The 19,046-nt window shown below is 37.1% G+C and overlaps 1 protein-coding gene across 1 annotated transcript; it reads right to left on the bottom strand.

The window, feature by feature from the left end:
* Nucleotides 1–7,509: 7,509 nt before the first annotated feature.
* LOC106138623 (small nuclear ribonucleoprotein-associated protein N) lies at nt 7,510–13,152 on the bottom strand. The gene is made up of 5 exons (XM_060953156.1): nt 13,112–13,152; nt 11,811–11,853; nt 10,654–10,685; nt 8,970–9,080; nt 7,510–7,779 (listed from the first exon to the last, which is right to left on the bottom strand). The coding sequence occupies exons 2-5, from the start codon at nt 11,830–11,832 to the stop codon at nt 7,609–7,611; spliced, it is 336 nt and encodes a 111-aa protein (XP_060809139.1). The 5' UTR covers nt 11,833–11,853; nt 13,112–13,152; the 3' UTR covers nt 7,510–7,608.
* Between the last annotated feature and the right edge of the window lie 5,894 nt (nt 13,153–19,046).

The raw sequence follows: 19,046 nt of genomic DNA, 5'->3' as shown, positions 1-19,046 counted from the left end.
GTGGAAGGTATTTTAAAAAGTATGATAGACTTTGTGATTGTAGATGAAAGATTGAAGAACAAAGTGCTGGATACCCGTGCATATCGCGGTGCTGGCATTGACTCGGACCATTTACTGGTGATATCCCGGATAAGGGGTATCTTCAATCGCTGGCGGCACAGGGTAAGGGAGCAAACCAGCGCTTTGGAAAGAGTAAAAGTAGAAAATTTGCAAGATATGGATGTAGGTAAGAAGTATATTAATAGACTGAAGGATGAATTTGAAGATTTAGAGGAAATGAGCGATATTGAAGATGGATGGAAGGAATTTAAAGAAAGAATTGTGAAAGTAGCTGTTGAAGTGTGTGGTGTAAGTAGAAGAAGGAAAGGAAAAAATCACAAAAATGCGTGGATGAGTAAAGATGTGCAAGAACTTGTGCGATTAAAGAAGAAAGCATGGCTGGATTTGTTAGCAGCAAAAGCTAACTTAAGAATGCAAGAGGTTATAGATGAAGATGTGAATGAAGCACGTAAGGAATATAAGAAAATGAAAGATTTGGTTAAGAAAGCTGTGATTAGAAAGAAAGAAGAGTATAAAGAGGATTTTGATAAAAGGCTATCAGAAGACTTTCAGTCAAATCTGAAAGTATTCTGGAAATCCGTAAGGTCAGCCCGAGGAAATACTATAACCAGAGAGCTGACTAGGATCAGATGCCAGGATGGTAGCGTTGTGAAAGGAGAAGAATGTGTACTAAAGATATGGAAGGACTATTTTGAAAGTTTATTTGAAAAAAAGGAAGGAAATAAGAAAGATTTCTGCTATAGCGAAGAAAAAGAGAATGAGATGGAAGGCGAAATTGAAATGTTCGAAATTGTGGAAGCACTTAAGAGTATGAAAGCGGGAAAGGCTGCTGGGTGTGATAGAGTGTCGGTCGAGATGCTTAAAGCAGGAAAAGGCGTAGTAGCTAGTCAGTTGTACTGCCTTTTCAATTTGTGTTGGAGAAGTGGCCGAGTACCAAAAGATTGGTGTAAGGCTGTTATCGTGCCACTTTACAAAGGAAAAGGGTCACAGCTGGACTGCAAAAATTATCGTGGTATAAGCCTGCTTAGCGTCGTCGGCAAATTGTATGCTAAGGTATTGATTAATAGAGTCAGGAATGAAACTGATGACAAAATATGGGATGCTCAAGCGGGATTTCGAAAGGGAATGGGATGTACCGATCAGGTCTTTTCCTTGCGGTGCATAGCCGAAAAGTTTTTGGCCAAGAGTCAAAAAGTCTATTGCACATTCGTAGATCTGGAAAAGGCCTATGACAGAGTTGAGAGGAATGAATTGTGGTCAGCACTTTCTATGCATGGGGTGAGCAGTCTCTTAATACGAGCACTGAAATCCTTATATGAGGATTCGAGTGCTTGTGTCAGGATAAACGGAGCGCACACTGAGTGGTTTAAGATTGAGAAAGGCGTTAGGCAAGGATGTGTTGCGTCACCGTGGCTGTTCAACCTATTTATGGATAGCTGTTTGACAGTTTTGAAAGAGTCTAAAAGTGGATTAAGGATGAATGAGTTACTCGTCAAATGTCTGCTCTATGCCGACGATCAGGTTATACTGGCGTCATCAGCGGAGGAGTTACAGGAGATGGTAAACTGTATGCATGAAGCTTTAAAAGAGAAAGGAATGAAAGTGAACGTAAGTAAAACTAAAACACTGGTTTTTGAAATGGAGAAAGAAATGACAGCATGTAATATTTTGATTGCAGGAGAAAAAGTGGAGCAAGTGAAAGAGTTTGTATATCTAGGATCAAAGTTTACATCAGATGGCAAGTATGATAGTGATATTGAAAGGAGAGTGAACGCGGGGAACATGGTGAATGGAGCTTTGCATGCCTTTATGAGCAGTCAGAAACTATCCAAAAAGGCTCGACTGGCTGTGCACAGGGGCGTGTTGGTCCCGACATTAATGTATGGGAGTGAAAGTTGGGTATGGCAAAAGAAGCATGAAAGCAGAATAAATGCAGTGGAAATGAGAGCGTTAAGGAGTATGATGGGTGTGAAATTGAGTGACAGGATAAGGAACAGCGTGATAAGGGAGTGTTGTGATGTGAAAGAAGATGTAGTTACAGGAATAGAAAAGGGTATGTTAAGATGGTTCGGTCATGTGGAGAGGATGAATGAAAGCAGGTTGACTAAGCAGATATACAAGGAGAGTGTGGAGGGAAAGGTCGGAGTGGGAAGACCTAGACGAACGTATCTTGATCAAATTAAGGACGTCCTGGTAAAGGGTCAGGTCAAAAGTACCCGAAACCGCCGAGCTTGTATGAAGAGAGTTATGAATGTGGACGAAGCGAAAGAAGTATGCAGAGATCGTGGCAAGTGGAAAGAGGTAGTCTCTGCCTACCCCTCCGGGAAAGAGGCGTGATTTTATGTATGTATGTATGTATGTTGACAACATTCTAAGTAACTCCTACTTTGGTACATAATAAAGGTTGCTTATGCTATACATATATAAGGTTGTTTTACTTATATATTTAGTTTACAGCATGTTATTCTTATATTATACTAGCGACCCGCCCCGGCTTCGCACGGGTGCAAAATTATAAATGTTATTATACATAAAAACCTTCCTCTTGAATCACTCCTACCTGTTACAAAAAACCGCATCAAAATCCGTTGCGTAATTTTAAAGATTTAAGCATACAGACAGAACAGACTAAAATAGCGACTTTGTTTTATACTATGTAGTGATACAGTTTTCATGATAAGGCTAATAAACTTGGGATCCTTCTTTTATGCGATGGGCTAGCAACCTGTCACTATTTGAATCTCAATTCCATCATTAAGCCGTACATGTGAACGTTGCCTTTCAGTCGTTTCAAGACTGTTGGCTCTGTCTGCCCCGCAAGGGATATAGACGTAACTATGTGTTTGATAAAGTATGCCAGGCGTTAGTCACAGTTTCATCCTCATCACTGTGGAGAGGAACCCGGGGTATGCCTGAATTGGGTGAGTCAGGTTTTTACAAGAAGCGACTCTCATAAGACCGCCGCTGGCAGCCATTGCAGGGGAACCTAATTCATCATCATGGACATGGACATTTCGTTGCTTAAACGTGCAGATTTCCTCACAATGTTTTCCCTTACCGTAAGACCATCGGTTAATATTCAAACTAATGTACGTAACGTCGAAAATAGTGTTTGGTACATGGCCGGGGTCGGATTTGAACCGGGCCACCACAGGCATAGCGCATTAGCACAAACGATAATCAATTCAACTACATACATACATATAGTCACGTCTATATCCCTAACGGGGTAGGCAGAGCCAATAGTCTCGAAAAGACTGAACGGCCACGTTCAGCTATTTGGCTTAATGATAGAATTGAGATTCAAATAGTGACAGGTTGCTAGCGCATCGCCTAAAAAAGAATCCCAAGTTTGTAAGCCTATCCCTTAGTCGCCTTTTACGACAATTCAATTCAACTACACCCTGTTAATAGGTACTTAATTATTATTTTTAATTAAATAGGTAAGTCTAAGTTACAGACTGCACAAAGAGTTACATTATTGATTTGAACTTTTTTCAAATAAAACATTCAAACATCAGCTAAAATCAATCGTCATTCATATTTTAAAAAGTGAAATAGGGCTGCCAAAGCGGGAAAATAGCAAACTGTGATTTTATTTGCGTGACCGGTCAAGTTCCTTGGCAAATTATTCTTATTATTGCTTCGTACTTGATAAAATATAAAAACATAATAACAAAACAATACACTCATGTAAGTAGGTGCAAAATTTATATCTAAGAATAGGACCACTCCATCTTTTCCCCGTGGATGTCGTAAAAGGCGACTAAGGGAGGGATAGGCTTATAAACTTGGAGTTCTTCTTTGAGGCGATGGGTCAGCAACCTGTCACTATTTAAATCTCGATTCGATCATTAAGCCAAACAGCTGAACGTGGCCTATCAGACTTTTTAAGACTGTCGGCTCTGTCTACCCCGCAAGGAATATAGACGTGATTATATGTATTGTATGTAAAAATAAATTTGAAATTTGAATATGTCAACCCTGATTCAACTCAACTTGAAGTCTCAATTATGTTATGATGACGGATAAAATACAGCTTTCCCGCCGAATATTTATGGAAAAATTGCACGTTATAGACGGTTTGTCGATGGTCACTGTAGCTCTGAATAATGCAAGGACAGATACTTTACATTATTCAGAAGAAATTCACTTCGTGGCTGCATGATGGGACTGTTTTAGCCATATCAAAGCCAAAGCCTTTCTATTTTAATTTCCTTGACTGGAAGAGATTGCTTTAGCGATAAGTCCGCCTTTGTACCCCTTTACCTGTGTTTATTATATTTCTGTTTTTCTTTTCTTATGATGCAATAAAGAGTCTATCTATCTATCTGTTTTAATCAGTTTTGCCGTGTGATTCGCGGCACTAAAGCAAAAAAGAATAGGACCACTCCATCACTTTTCCATGGATGTCGTAAAGGCGACTAAGAAATAGGCTTATAAACTTGGGATTATTTTTTAGGCGACAAACTAGCAACCTGTCACTAAATAAATAAATACTTATATATGGAACAAATTACACAGGTTGATTTAGCTTCGAAGTAAGTTCGAGACTTGTGCTACGAGATACTAACTCAACGATACTATATTTAAAATAAATATATATGGGACAAATTACACAGATTGAGTTAGCCTCGAAGTAAGTTTGACACTTGTGTTACGAGATACTAACTCAACGATACTATATTTTATAATAAATACTTACTTATATAGATAAACATCCAAGACCCGGGCCAATCAGAAAAAGTTCTTTTCTCATCATGCCCTGGCCGGGATTCGACAATCGTACTAAGTACCGCTGCGCCGCAGAGGCCGTCATATAGTCTATATGAATCTCAATTTCCTCATTAAGCCATACAGCTGAACGTGGCGTTTCAGTATTTTCGAGACTGTCGGCTCTGTCTACCACGTAAAGGATAAAATACATGATTACAATTAGTACCTACATATTCTGGCATTGTTTTTGTAATTGTTTGTAATTAACTGTAGGTATTGTATGCATTTGTAATTTTAGTACTTTATTATTGTAAATACACACATACATATAGTCACGTCTTTATCCCTTGCGGGGTAGACAGAGCCACCAGTCTTGAAAAGACTGATAGGCTGCGTTCAGCTTTTTTGCTTGATGATAGAATTGAGATCCAAATAATGACAGGTTGCTAGCCCATCGCCTAAATGAAGAGTCCCAAGTTTATAAGCCTATCCCTTAGTCGCCTTATACGACATCCATGGGAAAGAGATGGAGTGGTCCTATTCTTTTTTGTATTGGTGCCGGGAACCACACGGCACAATTATTGGAACAATTTTATTTATAAAGAAACCTCGTATCTTGTTACTTAGTGCCCGTTGTGTTGCCTTATAAATAATTAAATAAATTAGGTCTATATCTTGCCTGAAACGAGGAAATTTTGTAGAACACTAGGTAATCGTTGACTGTCCGACATGCTTTTATGACTCACGTCATGGTTACGTGTACCTACTTACAAGGTAACATCATCTTTATGGTACTTTTCCACATTAACCAAATTTGTGACGGCATAAAATAACTGAATGCACCGAAAAATTTTCACAACAATCGGAGTGGATACCGTAGCAAATACAATGTGTATGTTTTGAATGTCTGTCGGACAATTTGAGATACTTGTCGGCTATATTGTATTTTATTCTTTTAAGTACTTATAAGTGCCGTGTGGTTCACGGCACCAATAGAAAAAAGAATAGGACCACTCCATCTCTTTCCCGTGGATGTCGTAAGAGGCGACTAAGGAATATGCTTACAAACTTGGGATTCTTTTTAAGGCGATTGCCTAGCAACCTGTCACTATTTGAATCTCAATTCTATCATTAAGCCAAATAGCTGAACGTGGCCATTCAGTCTTTTCAAGACTGTTGGCTCTGTCTACACCGCAAGGGATATAGACGTCACCATATGTATGTATGTATGTAAGTACTTATAACATGTGCCATTTGTTTCACGGCACCAATAGAAAAAAGAAAAGGACCACTCCATCTCTTTGAAGATGAAAGATGAAAAATGAAAATGAAAAAGAATTTATTCAGTAATTACAGATCTTTACATAGGTTTGTTGTTGGAGCCTACTTTTAAGCATATGAATGCCTGTGCCAGCAGACTCCGATCTCTTTCCCATGGATGTCTTAAAAGGCGACTAAGGGGAAGGCTTATAAACTTAAAATTCCCCTTTTAGGCGATTGGCTTGCAACCTGTCAGTTTTTCCATCATGTCGTTTTTTTTTATCTTAAAGCCAAATAGCTGAACATGGCCTATCAGTCGTTACAAGACTGTTGGCTCTGTCTACCCCGCAAGGGATATAGACGTGCTTATAGGTATGTATTTAAGTATAACGTTTGTAAAAACAGAATCGCTTCCAATCGATATCAAACTTTTTTGAAGTAGGCTAATTTTCCAAAAACTTATTCGTAACAAACAATTACCTAAAAACCACATTAAAATCGGTTAAGCGAAAAGTGAGATAATCGCGGACAATCGTATATAATCCAAACTGAGAGTATTGTTACGAATATGAGTTAGGTATGCGATATATAAATTTGTTTAGTTAAATTAGTTTCCTTAACACATTACATTGTCCACTCAACATACCTATTTAAAAGTTCAGAGCAGTCTAAAATTAAACTCGAGCCTTTATTTCTTGTTATTATTTTTTAATATTTAAAAATGTAACAATAAATATTTACTTACAAAACAAATAAAAATTGATCACATAAATAATATCTATGTACAGTAAAGTAAATACAAGTCAATTTTAACTTGTAAAATCCTGCACAACGAGGTGCCAACGCAGTGGTGTTCGCAAATCCAATCCAACCAAAACGTGGCCTTTCAGCTTTTTTGAGTCTGTTGGCTCTGTCTACCCCGTAAAGGATAAAGACGTGATGTATTTATTTAATGTGTCATTATTATTCCAACTTTCCAGGTCAAGAGTAAAGGTCAGGAAAGATATATGACAATGACAGCAAGTTTCCCGCCAAAGAATGTTATAAGTACTAAAATACCATCTCAAAATTTGTCATTGCCACAAACTTGAGTCTATTAAAAAAATAAAATGTCAATTGAGTTTAAGAAAGTTGGAGACTTTAGCCTGTTTCATGTGGAACGAATCTATATTAAAGAAATATAAGAAAGTTGTTTCTTTTTCCGTTTTGGCAAGATCAAACTTGCTTATGAGCAGTTTTTTTTTCGCAATAAAGACTAGCCTTATGTGCTCAGGTATACTTCTATCCAAAATTAATAGTGAAACACAAATTTTGAAAAATATTACAACACAAATAACATGACGTTTGACGTTTAGGTTCCCGCCAAAAAGTCCGATATAAAATCGAACGTTCGTGATTTTTTTTTTTTTTTTCACTTACGTACGCTTATAACAAAAATCACTCGGCTGCATGCAGTTTCGTTGTACTTAGTCTTCGTCAAGCTCATATAATAAGTATTATTGTAAGTATATGTATTATTAGAGGACAGTCAGGCTGAGGAGTGTGGAGATTTGATGGAAGTATAAATTTTCCCTAATCATCAGCATCATCAAATCCACCGTAGCTATCATCGCCATCATAGTTGTCAATTTCATTGTCTTCGTCAGGCTGTGTATCTGGCGGCGGAGCGGCAGAGGGTGGCGGAGCGCCCGGTGGTGGCGGAGCGCCCGCCGGTGGCGGGGGAGCCGCTTGCGGATTTGGGTTCTGAAATTATGGTGTTATGTTTAAAAAAAAAAACTATAAATTAATTTAAAAAAAAGAACACTGTCGTAATTTGTTTTCAAAGGAACAATATATATATATTCATTCAATTATCAATTTTCGAAAATAGAAAGACGCGATTGTACATGTAATACAAACGTTTTTTTGTTTTAATGTCTTGTTGTTCGAGTTCTTGTTCTGTTAATGATGACTCATTAGTAGTACCTACACTAAAGTTGGACATTTTACTTGTTCACTATATAATAAATACTATATTTCCTAAGGATAATAGCGCAATTTTGTAATCTGTCTGTACTCGTATGACTACCTTAATAAATAAATTAAAAAAAAAACGTTGCGTTAAATAGTAGTTATGAAAATAAAGAATTGTACATCTAAATCATAAACTATTTAAGTTATTATATATCCAAGTATATAAGCATATATACTTAGGATTCCTCTTTTAGGCGATGGGCTAGCAACCTGTCACTATTTGAAACTCAATTCCATCATTAAACCAAACAGCTGAACGTGGCCATCCAGTCTTATGATGACTGTTCGCTCTGTCTACCCCGCAGAGGATGAGGACGTGATTATATGTTACATTCAGTTATATTACGTATTACGCAGTTGCGCCCGCGACTTCGTCCGCAAGGGAACCCTATCAATCCCGCGGGAACTCCGGGATAAAAAGTATAGCCTATATGTTATTCTGGGTCTTCAGCTACCTACATAATAAAATTTCATCGTAATAATCGGTTCAGTAGTTTTTGCGTGAAAGAGTAACAAACATCCATACTGCCATCCTGACATACTCACAAACTTACGCATTTATAATATTAGTATAGCATTTATAATGCTGTGTGGTTCCCGGCACCAATTAAAAAAAAGAATAGGACCACTCCATCTCTTTCCCATGGATGTCGTAAAAGGCGACTAAGGGATAGGCTTACAAACTTGGAATTCTTCTTTAGGCGATGGGCTAGCAACCTGTCACTATTTGAATCTCAATTCTATCATAAAGCCAAATAGCTGAACGTGGCCATTCAGTCTTTTCAACACTGTTGGCTCTGTCTACCCCGCAAGGGATATAGACGTGACCATATGTATGTATGTATGTATGTACGTGGACGTGACCATATGTATGTATGTATGTAATATTAGTATAGATGTGAGGTATATAATAAACTTACATTAGGGTTAAATCCACCACCAGCTGCGAATCCCGTCAGGCCCCCAGCGGCCATGCCAGCGAGGCCGGCGCCCAGCATTCGACCAGCGCCCGCACCGCCGCCTCTTGCTTGCTGTGAATAAATATATATATATACTAGAGGCCGCCCGCGACTTCGTCCGCATGGAAACCCTATCAATCCCGCGGGAACTCTGGGATAAAAAGTAGCCTATGTGTTATTCTGGGTCTTCAGCTACCTACATACCAAATTTCATGGTAATCGGTTCAGTAGTTTTTGCGTGAAAGAGTAACAAACATCCATACAAACTTTCGCCTTTATAATAGTAGTAGGATATATACGGGACAAATTACACAGATCGAGTTAGCCTCGAAGTGAGTTCGAGACTTGTGTTACGAGATACTAACTCAACGATACTGTATTGTATAATAAATTCTTATATAGATAACATATTACTTGTATTATTTATATAGTTGATTGTATATACCAATATGGTATATATACCTACCAAAAAAACATAACGTATAAACACACATAAGTTATATTCTTTTGGTATTTTTTTTAAATAAATAAATATATATATTATGCGGGACAAATTAAATTACACAGATTGAGTTAGCCTCGAAGTGAGTTCGAGACTTGTGTTTCGAGATACTAACTCAACGATACATACATACATACATATGGTCACGTCTATATCCCTTGCGGGGTAGACAGAGCCAACAGTCATAAAAAGACTGATAGGCCTCGTTCGTTCAACTGTTTGGCTTTCAACTTTTGTTTCCTTTGTTTGGTTGCTAGTCCATCGCACAAAAAAAAGTTGTGTCCCGTTCTGCGCCGTCCAGTCCTATCCTGTCCCATCCCATCCTATGTAGTGCCATCCTGCTTTCCGCAACTGATACGTACATATCTATTTTTTACTAACCAATATTTAAGACTTCTCGCACTTCGACACCCATCAAAAATCGAAGTTTCATACAAACTTCCAACCCTTATTTTTCGCCCTTGAGATGCAGTTTTCAAAATCCAATGTTTTAATGATTATTTCATACTAACCAAAATTAAATTATAAAATTTCAAATGCCCAACTTTAAAATTGACGAAATTTCATACAAATTTACAACCCCTATTTATTAGGAATGCAATTTTTAAAATCTTATTACTGTATTCGAATTTTTTACTAATTTCATGTGTCCAACATTATATATATAATGTTGGACACATGAAATAATGACAAAATTTCATACAAACTTACCACCCCTATTTCACCCCTATAGGAATGCAATTTTCAAAATCCAATAAATGAATTAATATTTTAATCTAACCGTGAATTTAAATATAATGTATCCAACACTAAAAATGACGAAGTTTCATACAAAGTTGCAACCCCTATTTCACCCCCTTAGGAATGCAATTTTCAAAATTTAATTAATGAATTATTATTTTAATCTAACCGTAAATTTAAATCTAAAATTTCAAGTAATTATCCCACACTAAAAATGACGAAGTTTCATACAAAGTTGCAACCCCTATTTCACCCCCTTAGGAATGCAATTTTCAAAAATCCTAATTAAAATCTACCTTCCTGCCAAATTTCATCTATATTGGCTCATTAGATTTCGAGATTTCGTGATTCCTAAGTGAGTGTTTTTCGCTTTTATATATATGTATAGATAAATACACTTACTTGCTGGGGCACCATCTGTGGTGGTCCATAAGCTGTAAAAATAAAGAAAATTTCATGTAATTATCTTTACCTTTTCCTGATCTGACATGATCAATGTAAGTATACTTACTTATTATAAAGAGAAAAAATGTGTAAAGTGTATAATAAAAAAGGTTACTTTTATTCGGGTAACAATATATTTATATTTAGGACTAGCTGTGCTCGCGACTTCGTCCACGTGGCATAGTTATTTTGGGCATCATTGCAGCCCTTTCACATATTCCATTAATTCTTCGCTTCTTATAGTTGCAGCGTGATGTGATATAGCCTAAAGCCTTCCTCGATAAATGGTCTATTGAACGCAAAAATAATTTTTCAATTCGAACCAGTAGTTCCTGATTAGCGTGTTCAAACAAACAAACTCTTCAGCTTTATAATATAAGTATAGATTCCATAATATTTAGTTAGAAAATCACTTCTGACATAACGTTTTTTTTGCATACCTAATCATCGTTTCGCAATTATGCGAAAAAAAATTATGCCAAATGATCAATTGTGCCATTAAACATTAGGTATAGTCCTATATCCTTAATAATATAGAAAATGTGTATGTGTGTGAGTGTATGTATAATATAGTGTCAATTCAAATCAACTAAATTCTACCACTAAGCCAAACAGCTGAACGTGGCCTATCAGTATTTTCGTGACTGTTGGCTCTGTCTACCCCGCGAGGAATATAGACGTTATTATATGTATGTTAAATGTGAACATAGTCGGACTCCAGGCCTCCGTTCGCATTCTGTGTAATATTTTTAAATTCATTAATCTACGCGCTCATAAATAACTATTTCACGCGATTTGGTCTGCGTGGAATAGTTATTTTGGGCATCATTCATCATCACTGAGGAAGCCCTCAATGATGAATAATCTTCTCCGTTTTTTTCACATATTCCATTATTTCTTCGCTCCTAATAATTGCAGCGTGATGATAAATAGCCTAAAGCCTTCCTCGATAAATGGTCTATTCAACGCAAAAATAATTTCCCAATTCGAACCAGTAGTTCCTGAGATTAGCGCATTCAAACAAACAAACAAACAAGCAAACTCTTCAGCTTTATAATATTGGTATAGATAATTATGTGAAGTCTGAATTAACATTGATCAAAATGTATAATTACCCATGGGTGGCTGTGGATGCATAGGATACGGGGCTGGATAGGGCTGTAAACATTATACATTATGTATAATAATTATTATATAATATATTTATTATAATTAAATAATCTAAAGCTTTATATATGTATGCTTAAAAACTTTGGATTCTTTTTTAGGCGATGGGCTAGCAGCCTTTTGAATTTTAATTCCATCATAAAGCTTTTCAAAACTGTTAGATCTGTCTACCCCGCAAAGGATATAGACGTGACTGAACGTATATATGTAAAAATGATCAAGGTTTTGAAAAACATCAAGAATCTGCAACGTGAAATGAAAGAATTTGGCAACACTATACAATTTAAACGATCAATACTTGGCATTAGAAATTATTTTGTCTTAAATACGTACTGCTTTTGATTTAAATATATATTTATAATACTTACCGCCAACGGGGCTGTAACAATAATAAAAATATTTGTTAATAAATTTTAAAGTAACCCAAGCCAAGCAAGATGCAATTAATGCTCTTAATACGCATATTTTTTATTTTATTTTACACAGATAATATTGATAATGAAGGAACTGGATAACAAAAGGCACATTTTATTATCTTTCGCGCCACATACGAAAGAAAAAAGGTTTCAAGCAAATCTTTAGGGAAATATAATATTATATAAGTAGTCGTACATACATACAAACATATAATCACATCTATATTAATTGCGGGGTAGACAGAGCCAACAGTCTCGAAAAGACCACGTTCAGCTGTTTGGATTTTGTTTTTACGGTACATATTACACAGATTGAGTTAGCCTCGAAGTAAGTTCGGGACTTGTGTTACGAGATACTAACTCAACGATACTGTATTTTTATAATACTTATATAGATAAACATGTGAACCACAAGTGCCGTGTGGTTCCCGGCGCCAAAAAACAAAAAAGAATAGGACCACTCAATCTCTTTCCCATGGATGTCGTAAAAGGCGACTAAGGAATAGGCTTACAAAATTGGGATTCTTTTTAGGCGATGGGCTAGCAACCTGTCACTATTTGAATCTCAATTCTTTAATTAAGCCAAATAGCTGAACGTGGCCATTCAGTCTTTTCAAGACTGTTGGCTCTGTCTACCCCGCAAGGGATATAGACGTGACCATGTGTGTGTGTGTGTGCGATAGATAAACATCCAAGACCCAGGCCAATAAGAAAAAGTTCGTTCTGGCCGGGATTCGAACCCGGGACCTCCGGTGTCACAGACAAGCGCACTACCGCTGCGCCACAGAGGCCTATTAATGATAGAATTAAGTATAAAAAATTATATTTACTACCCATTTGTTGTTGTGGCATCGGTTGGTAGCCTGCCTGCGGTGGCGTCTGTGAAGAGAAATGATTATTAAACTTTTTGGTTCCATAGATAAATCATTTTGTGTTACTTGAAAACACGCTAACTATAAAATATAATTCGGACAATATAGAATACTAGCTGTGCCCACGACTTAGTCCGCGTGGAATAGTTATTTTGGGCATCATTGAAGCCCTCAAGGATGAATAATTTCCCCCGTGTTTTTTCACATTTTCCATTATTTCTTCGCTCCTAATAGTTGCAGTGTGATGTTATATAACCTCCTCGATAAATGGTCTATTCAATACAAAAATATTTTTTCAATTCGAACCATTAGTTCCTGAGATTAGCACGTTCAAACAAACAAACAAACTCTTCAGCTTTATAATATTAGTATCTATAGATTAAGTATATACACAACAAGAGCGTCGATGGTCGAATCCGTAAAATGCCTGGTTAAAATGCGGATGGCGCGAAAAGGCACAGGTTCGAATCCCTCTGCGGCCATGTACAAATAACTATTTTCAAATTTATGTATGTTAGTTTGAATACCAACCGATGCTCTTACGGCGAGGGAAAACATCGTGAGGAAACCTGCACATTCAGGCAACTGGATGTGTGACCATGATCGATCCAATACGGGTCAGGTTCCCCTGCAAAGGTTGCGGAGGTCAGACGGGAGTCGCTTCGTGTTAAAACCTGACTCACCCAATCCAGGAAACATGGTCAAAGGCGCACCCTGGGCTCCTCTCCAGAGGGGTGAGGATGCAACCGGGACTAAAACCAGGAGGTCTGACATATATCAGGGTTGTTAAACATGTGTTGCGGAAATGCAAGACAGCTGTTTGGCTAAATGACAGAATTTAAATTCAAATAGTGACAGGTTGCCAGCCCATCACCTAATTAATCCTTCGCGTCGGGGTGACCACGAGTTGGTGTTATAACTGGGGAACCGCGGCTCCGACCCGATGATCCCATCCGTGAAATCTTTGCTTGCGCGATTCAGACTCTTCGCTGTTATTGGCTAATAGCGTCGCGTGATTGGCTAATAATTAGGTACTTACCGCATGAGGGGCTGCAACAAAAGAAAAAATATCAAAAGTTTTAATAAAATTATTCATTTTCATTTGCCGTGTATTGCACGCAAGAATAGGACCACTCCATCTCTTTCCCATGGATGTCGTAAAAGGCGACTAAGGGATAGGCTTATAAACTTGGGATTCTTTTTTAGGCGACAGGCTAGCAACCTGTCACTATTTGAATCTCAATTCTATCATTAAGCCAAATAGCTGAACGTGGCCTTTCAGTCTTTTCAAAACTGTTGGCTCTGTCTACCCCGCAAGGGATATAGACGTGATGATATGTATGTATGTATATATTTTCATTTATTTGACAACTAAGTGTAGGTACATTGGTCTTTAAAATTAAGAATGGAGCTAAAACTTTGCTACCTTTTACAGGCTAGGCAAATAGGCGGCGTCCAATGTAAAATAACATTATATTAGTATTTATCAATACTATACATACATGCAATACAATCACTTCTATACCCCTTGCGGGGTAGACAGAGCCAGCAGTCCTGAAAAGACTGGCACGTTCGGCTGTTTGGCTCAATGATAGAATTGAGATTCAAATAATGACAGGTTGCTGCCCCATCGCATAAAAGAAGAATCCGAAGAATTATTAAGACTATCCGTCTCGAAAGAAATGGAGTGGTCCTATTTTTTCAGTTATCCGACATAGTTCCTTTATTTAAATTTTTCTGTTTGTTTATTTTCCTTTTTTCCACATACACACATATAATCACGTCTATATCCCTTGCGGGGTAGACAGAGCCAACAGTCTTGTAAAAACTGACAGGCCACGTTCAGCTATTTGGCTTTAAAATTCAAATAATAACAGGTTGCTAGCCCATCGCCTTAAAGAAGAATGCCAAGTTTATAAGCCTACCCCTTAGTCACCTTTTACGATATCCATGGGAGAGAGATGGGGTGGTCCTATTCTTTTTTCTATTGGTGCCGGGAACCACACGGCACACTTTAATTTCACACGGCAATTTTTTTTCCACAAAGTGATTATAACTGTACCTATACCTACCTAATATGAGATTCTAATGACTTTCGAAATGTATTTTTATTTATTTATTTATATATTTATGTACAACAAGGAAAATAAGAAAAAAAAATCTTAAAATAAAGAGAAATTCAGTACAAGGGCACTACTTATGTAATTACGGATCCAAATTTAATTACCTACCCATTTGTTGTTGATGTTGTTGCATTGGTTGGTGGTAGCCCGGCTGCGGCGCCTGCGCATAAGATTTTAACACTTTAGTAGGTAGTTACATAGTTAATCCTTTTTTGAAACAATTAACTGAGAATTACTGTATAAAATAAAAAAACAAAAAGCAGCCTCTTCACATTGCAATATCTTTCGCTAATATTGTACTTATGTAAGGGACTGATAATCACTACATAGTATAAAACAAAGTCGCTATTTTAGTCTGTTTGTCTGTATGCTTAAATCTATCAAATTACGCAACGGATTTTGATGCGGTTTTTTGTAACAGGTGGAGTGATTCAAGAGGAAGGTTTTTATGTATAATAACATTTATAATTTTGCACCCGTGCGAAGCCGGGGCGGGTCGCTAGTAGTATATATAGTAGGGGCTGTTCAGAACTAACATTTTGTAGAATTTGACATTAATTCAAAGATGATTTCCCGGAGTTTTGGCGGGAATGAATCATTTTCTTCTAAAACATAAGACTAAGTCTTGTCGGTGGAGTTAAGTGGAGCGTCGTCCGCCATTTTTTTGTTGGCAAATTGTAACGTTTAATTTTTTCTATACATATATGATCAAATTATTTTAACGAATGACACTACTCACATTACCAATGAAATTATGAGGTAGTAATTTCAACATCTTACCATTACAGCACCTGTAACAATAATAATACATACATAGGTACATACATACATATAATCACGTCTATACATATATCCCTTGCGGGGTAGACAGAGCCAACAATCTTGTAAAGACTGATAGGCCACGTTTATCTATTTGGCTTTAAGATAGAATAATTGAGATTCAAATAGTAGCTGCTATACTAGGTTGCTAGCCCATCGCCTAAAAGAAGAATCCCAAGTTTATAAGCCTACCCCTTAGTCGGCTTTTACGACATCCATGGGAAAGAGATGGAGTGGTCCTATTCTTTTTGTATTGGTGTCGGGAAACACACGGCACTAATAATGTGAATTTAAATATAGCCGCCTGCAACAAAACTCATCTTTAAACTGATTTTAAACTTTCGTTTTGCATTATAAGTAGGTACTTTTTGTAAATAGGACTTCAGGTACCAAATTACCAAATTGTCAAAAAATTAAAAACAAAAGGCAATTATTTTTTGTAACGTACCATTATTTTGTCTCGGACTTTTCGAATCATGTTACTAATCATGTTGTCAGTCATGGTCACCGAGCGAATAAAGGTACTTACATTACGCGCGCGTTTAATACCTGTATTATTTATTAATTGTAAAATTGCCTTTTGTTTTTAATTTTTTGACAATTTGGTAGACAAGATTATAAGCATACAAATTATGTCAAACGATGATTATGCCAAAAAATGTTATGCTCAAAAAAATTTTACAGCTATAGATAAAAAAAAAACAGTAAGGTAATATTGTAAATTAATGTGTAATACCTGGATGGGGATAGGCAGAGTAGCCTTGCGGCGGCATCTGCTGTGCCTGCATCATAGGCGGATTTGGAGGCTAATCAGAATAAAGTCATCATTAAATAAATATAACATAGTCCGCCATTGCAAGTGATTTGTTTCTTTTAAGTATAACTATGAACCTACTATTTTCTTGTTACTGTGCAAATTTCTATGCAATAAAGATATTATAAACAAACAAACAAACATACATACATATAATCACGTCTATATGCCTTGCGGACAGAGCCAACAGTCTTGAAAAGACTGATAGGCCACGTTCAGCTGTTTGGCTTAATGATAGAATTGAGATTCAAATAGTGACAGGTTGCTAGCCCATCGCCTAAAAGAAAAATCTCAAGTATATGTATATATGTCTCAATGTCGCTTTATTTATACCTCGAAGATTAATAAACCGACATAAGATTGGTTCAATGTGAAATTCGCGTGATGTGAAAATAAACAAAGAAACTTTTGTTAGTTGGGGTTGAAGTCCGGCGAACGCTGCAGTGTAGTTTGTTCCACTTCTTCTACACTTGCGCTTTGGAAGCGGTAATAGATTTAATTATATTCTTTCTCTTGGCTTTTAGTCCCGGTTGCATCCTCACCGCTCTGGAGAGGAGCCCGGGGTGTGCCTTTGACCATGGATCCTGGATTGGGTGAGTCAGGTTTTTACACGAAACGACTCCCATTTGACTTCCTTGCGGAAGGAGCTTTCTTTGCAAGTAAACCTAACCCGTATTAAATCGATTATGGTCACACATCCAGTTGCCTGAATGTACAGGTTTCCTCACGATGTTTTCCCTCAAGGTAAGAGCATCGGTTAGTATTCAAACAAATGTAGTTACGTTACTTTTGAAGATAGTCATAGGTACATGACCGAGGTGGGATTTGAACCTGCGCCTTTCTGCGCATCACGCATTTAAGCGTGCACCTTACCGATTCAACTTACAATACGTAATCTATACTAATATTATAAAGCTGAAGAGTTTGTTTGTTTGTTTGAACGCGCTAATCTCAGGAACTGCTGGTTCGAATTGCAAAATTCTTTTTGTGTTGAATAGACCATTTATCGAGGAAGGCTTTAGGCTTTATAACATCACGCTGCAACTATTAGGAGCGAAGAAATAATGTAAATGTGAAAAAAACTAAGTATTCATCCTTGAGGGCCTTCAACGATGCCCAAAATAACTATTCCACGCGTACGAAGTCGCGGGCACAGCTAGTTAATTATACATAGCCTTTAAAGTTAAAGATACCTTGTATGCTATTACGAAAATAAATCTAGGAATTTCTATATAGGTACACATACACTTGGCCTATCAGGAGAACTGAGGCAGGAACCCATTCCCCATCCGCGGCCGGCGAAATGTGACGTCGTCTCATGAAATACAGGAGATGGCTTCAAAAGGGATGACCTGACATCAGATCCAAGGTTTGATGATGTAATATTTAGTGAAACATTTTTAATTGGATCCGTATCTTGAGGCTGAAGAAAATAATGTCTGATTATAAACCTGCATCCGTACATATGGTCACGTCTATATCCTTGCGGGGTAGACAGAGCCAACAGTCTTGAAAAGATTGAAAGGCCACGTTCAGCTGTTAGGCTTTTTGATAGAATTGAGATTCAAATAGTGACAGGTTGCTAGCCTATCGCCTAAAAGAAGAATCCCAAGTTTACAAACCAATCCCTTAATCGTCTTTTACGACATCCGTGGGGAAGAGATGGAGTAGTCCTTTTTTCTATTCGCTTTATCAACATTCAAAACTTTCTTCATGTAAGCTTACTGACTTAATAATACATACATACATAACATCACGCTTCTTTCCCGGAGGGGTAGGCAGGGACTACCTCTTTCCACTTGCCACGATCTCTGCATACTTCCTTCGCTTCATCCACATTCATAACTCTTACTTAATTATACTTACTTAATATAGACGTGATGATATGTATGTTTGTATGTATGTATAAAGCGAGTGAAATATGCAAGGATCGTGGCAATAAGTGGAAAGATGTGATATCTGCCGATACTTACTCCTTGATATCTATGTTTTTCTCTGGTTTATATACTATATATATTTATACTCAGTTCCTTTACTGATAATTTGTGTTCCTAACCTGTATTTATTTATTAATATAAATGCTTCCGGCTTTACATATTCTTTAAGAATCTTTCAACAACAATAATTTGTCAAGTGTCAA

This window comes from Amyelois transitella, chromosome 31, assembly GCF_032362555.1.
Source record: "Amyelois transitella isolate CPQ chromosome 31, ilAmyTran1.1, whole genome shotgun sequence".
In the NCBI taxonomy this organism is placed as follows: Eukaryota; Metazoa; Arthropoda; class Insecta; order Lepidoptera; family Pyralidae; genus Amyelois; species Amyelois transitella.
The sequence above is the reverse complement of the archived record's forward strand: the minus strand, read 5'-3'. Positions and strand labels throughout refer to the sequence as shown.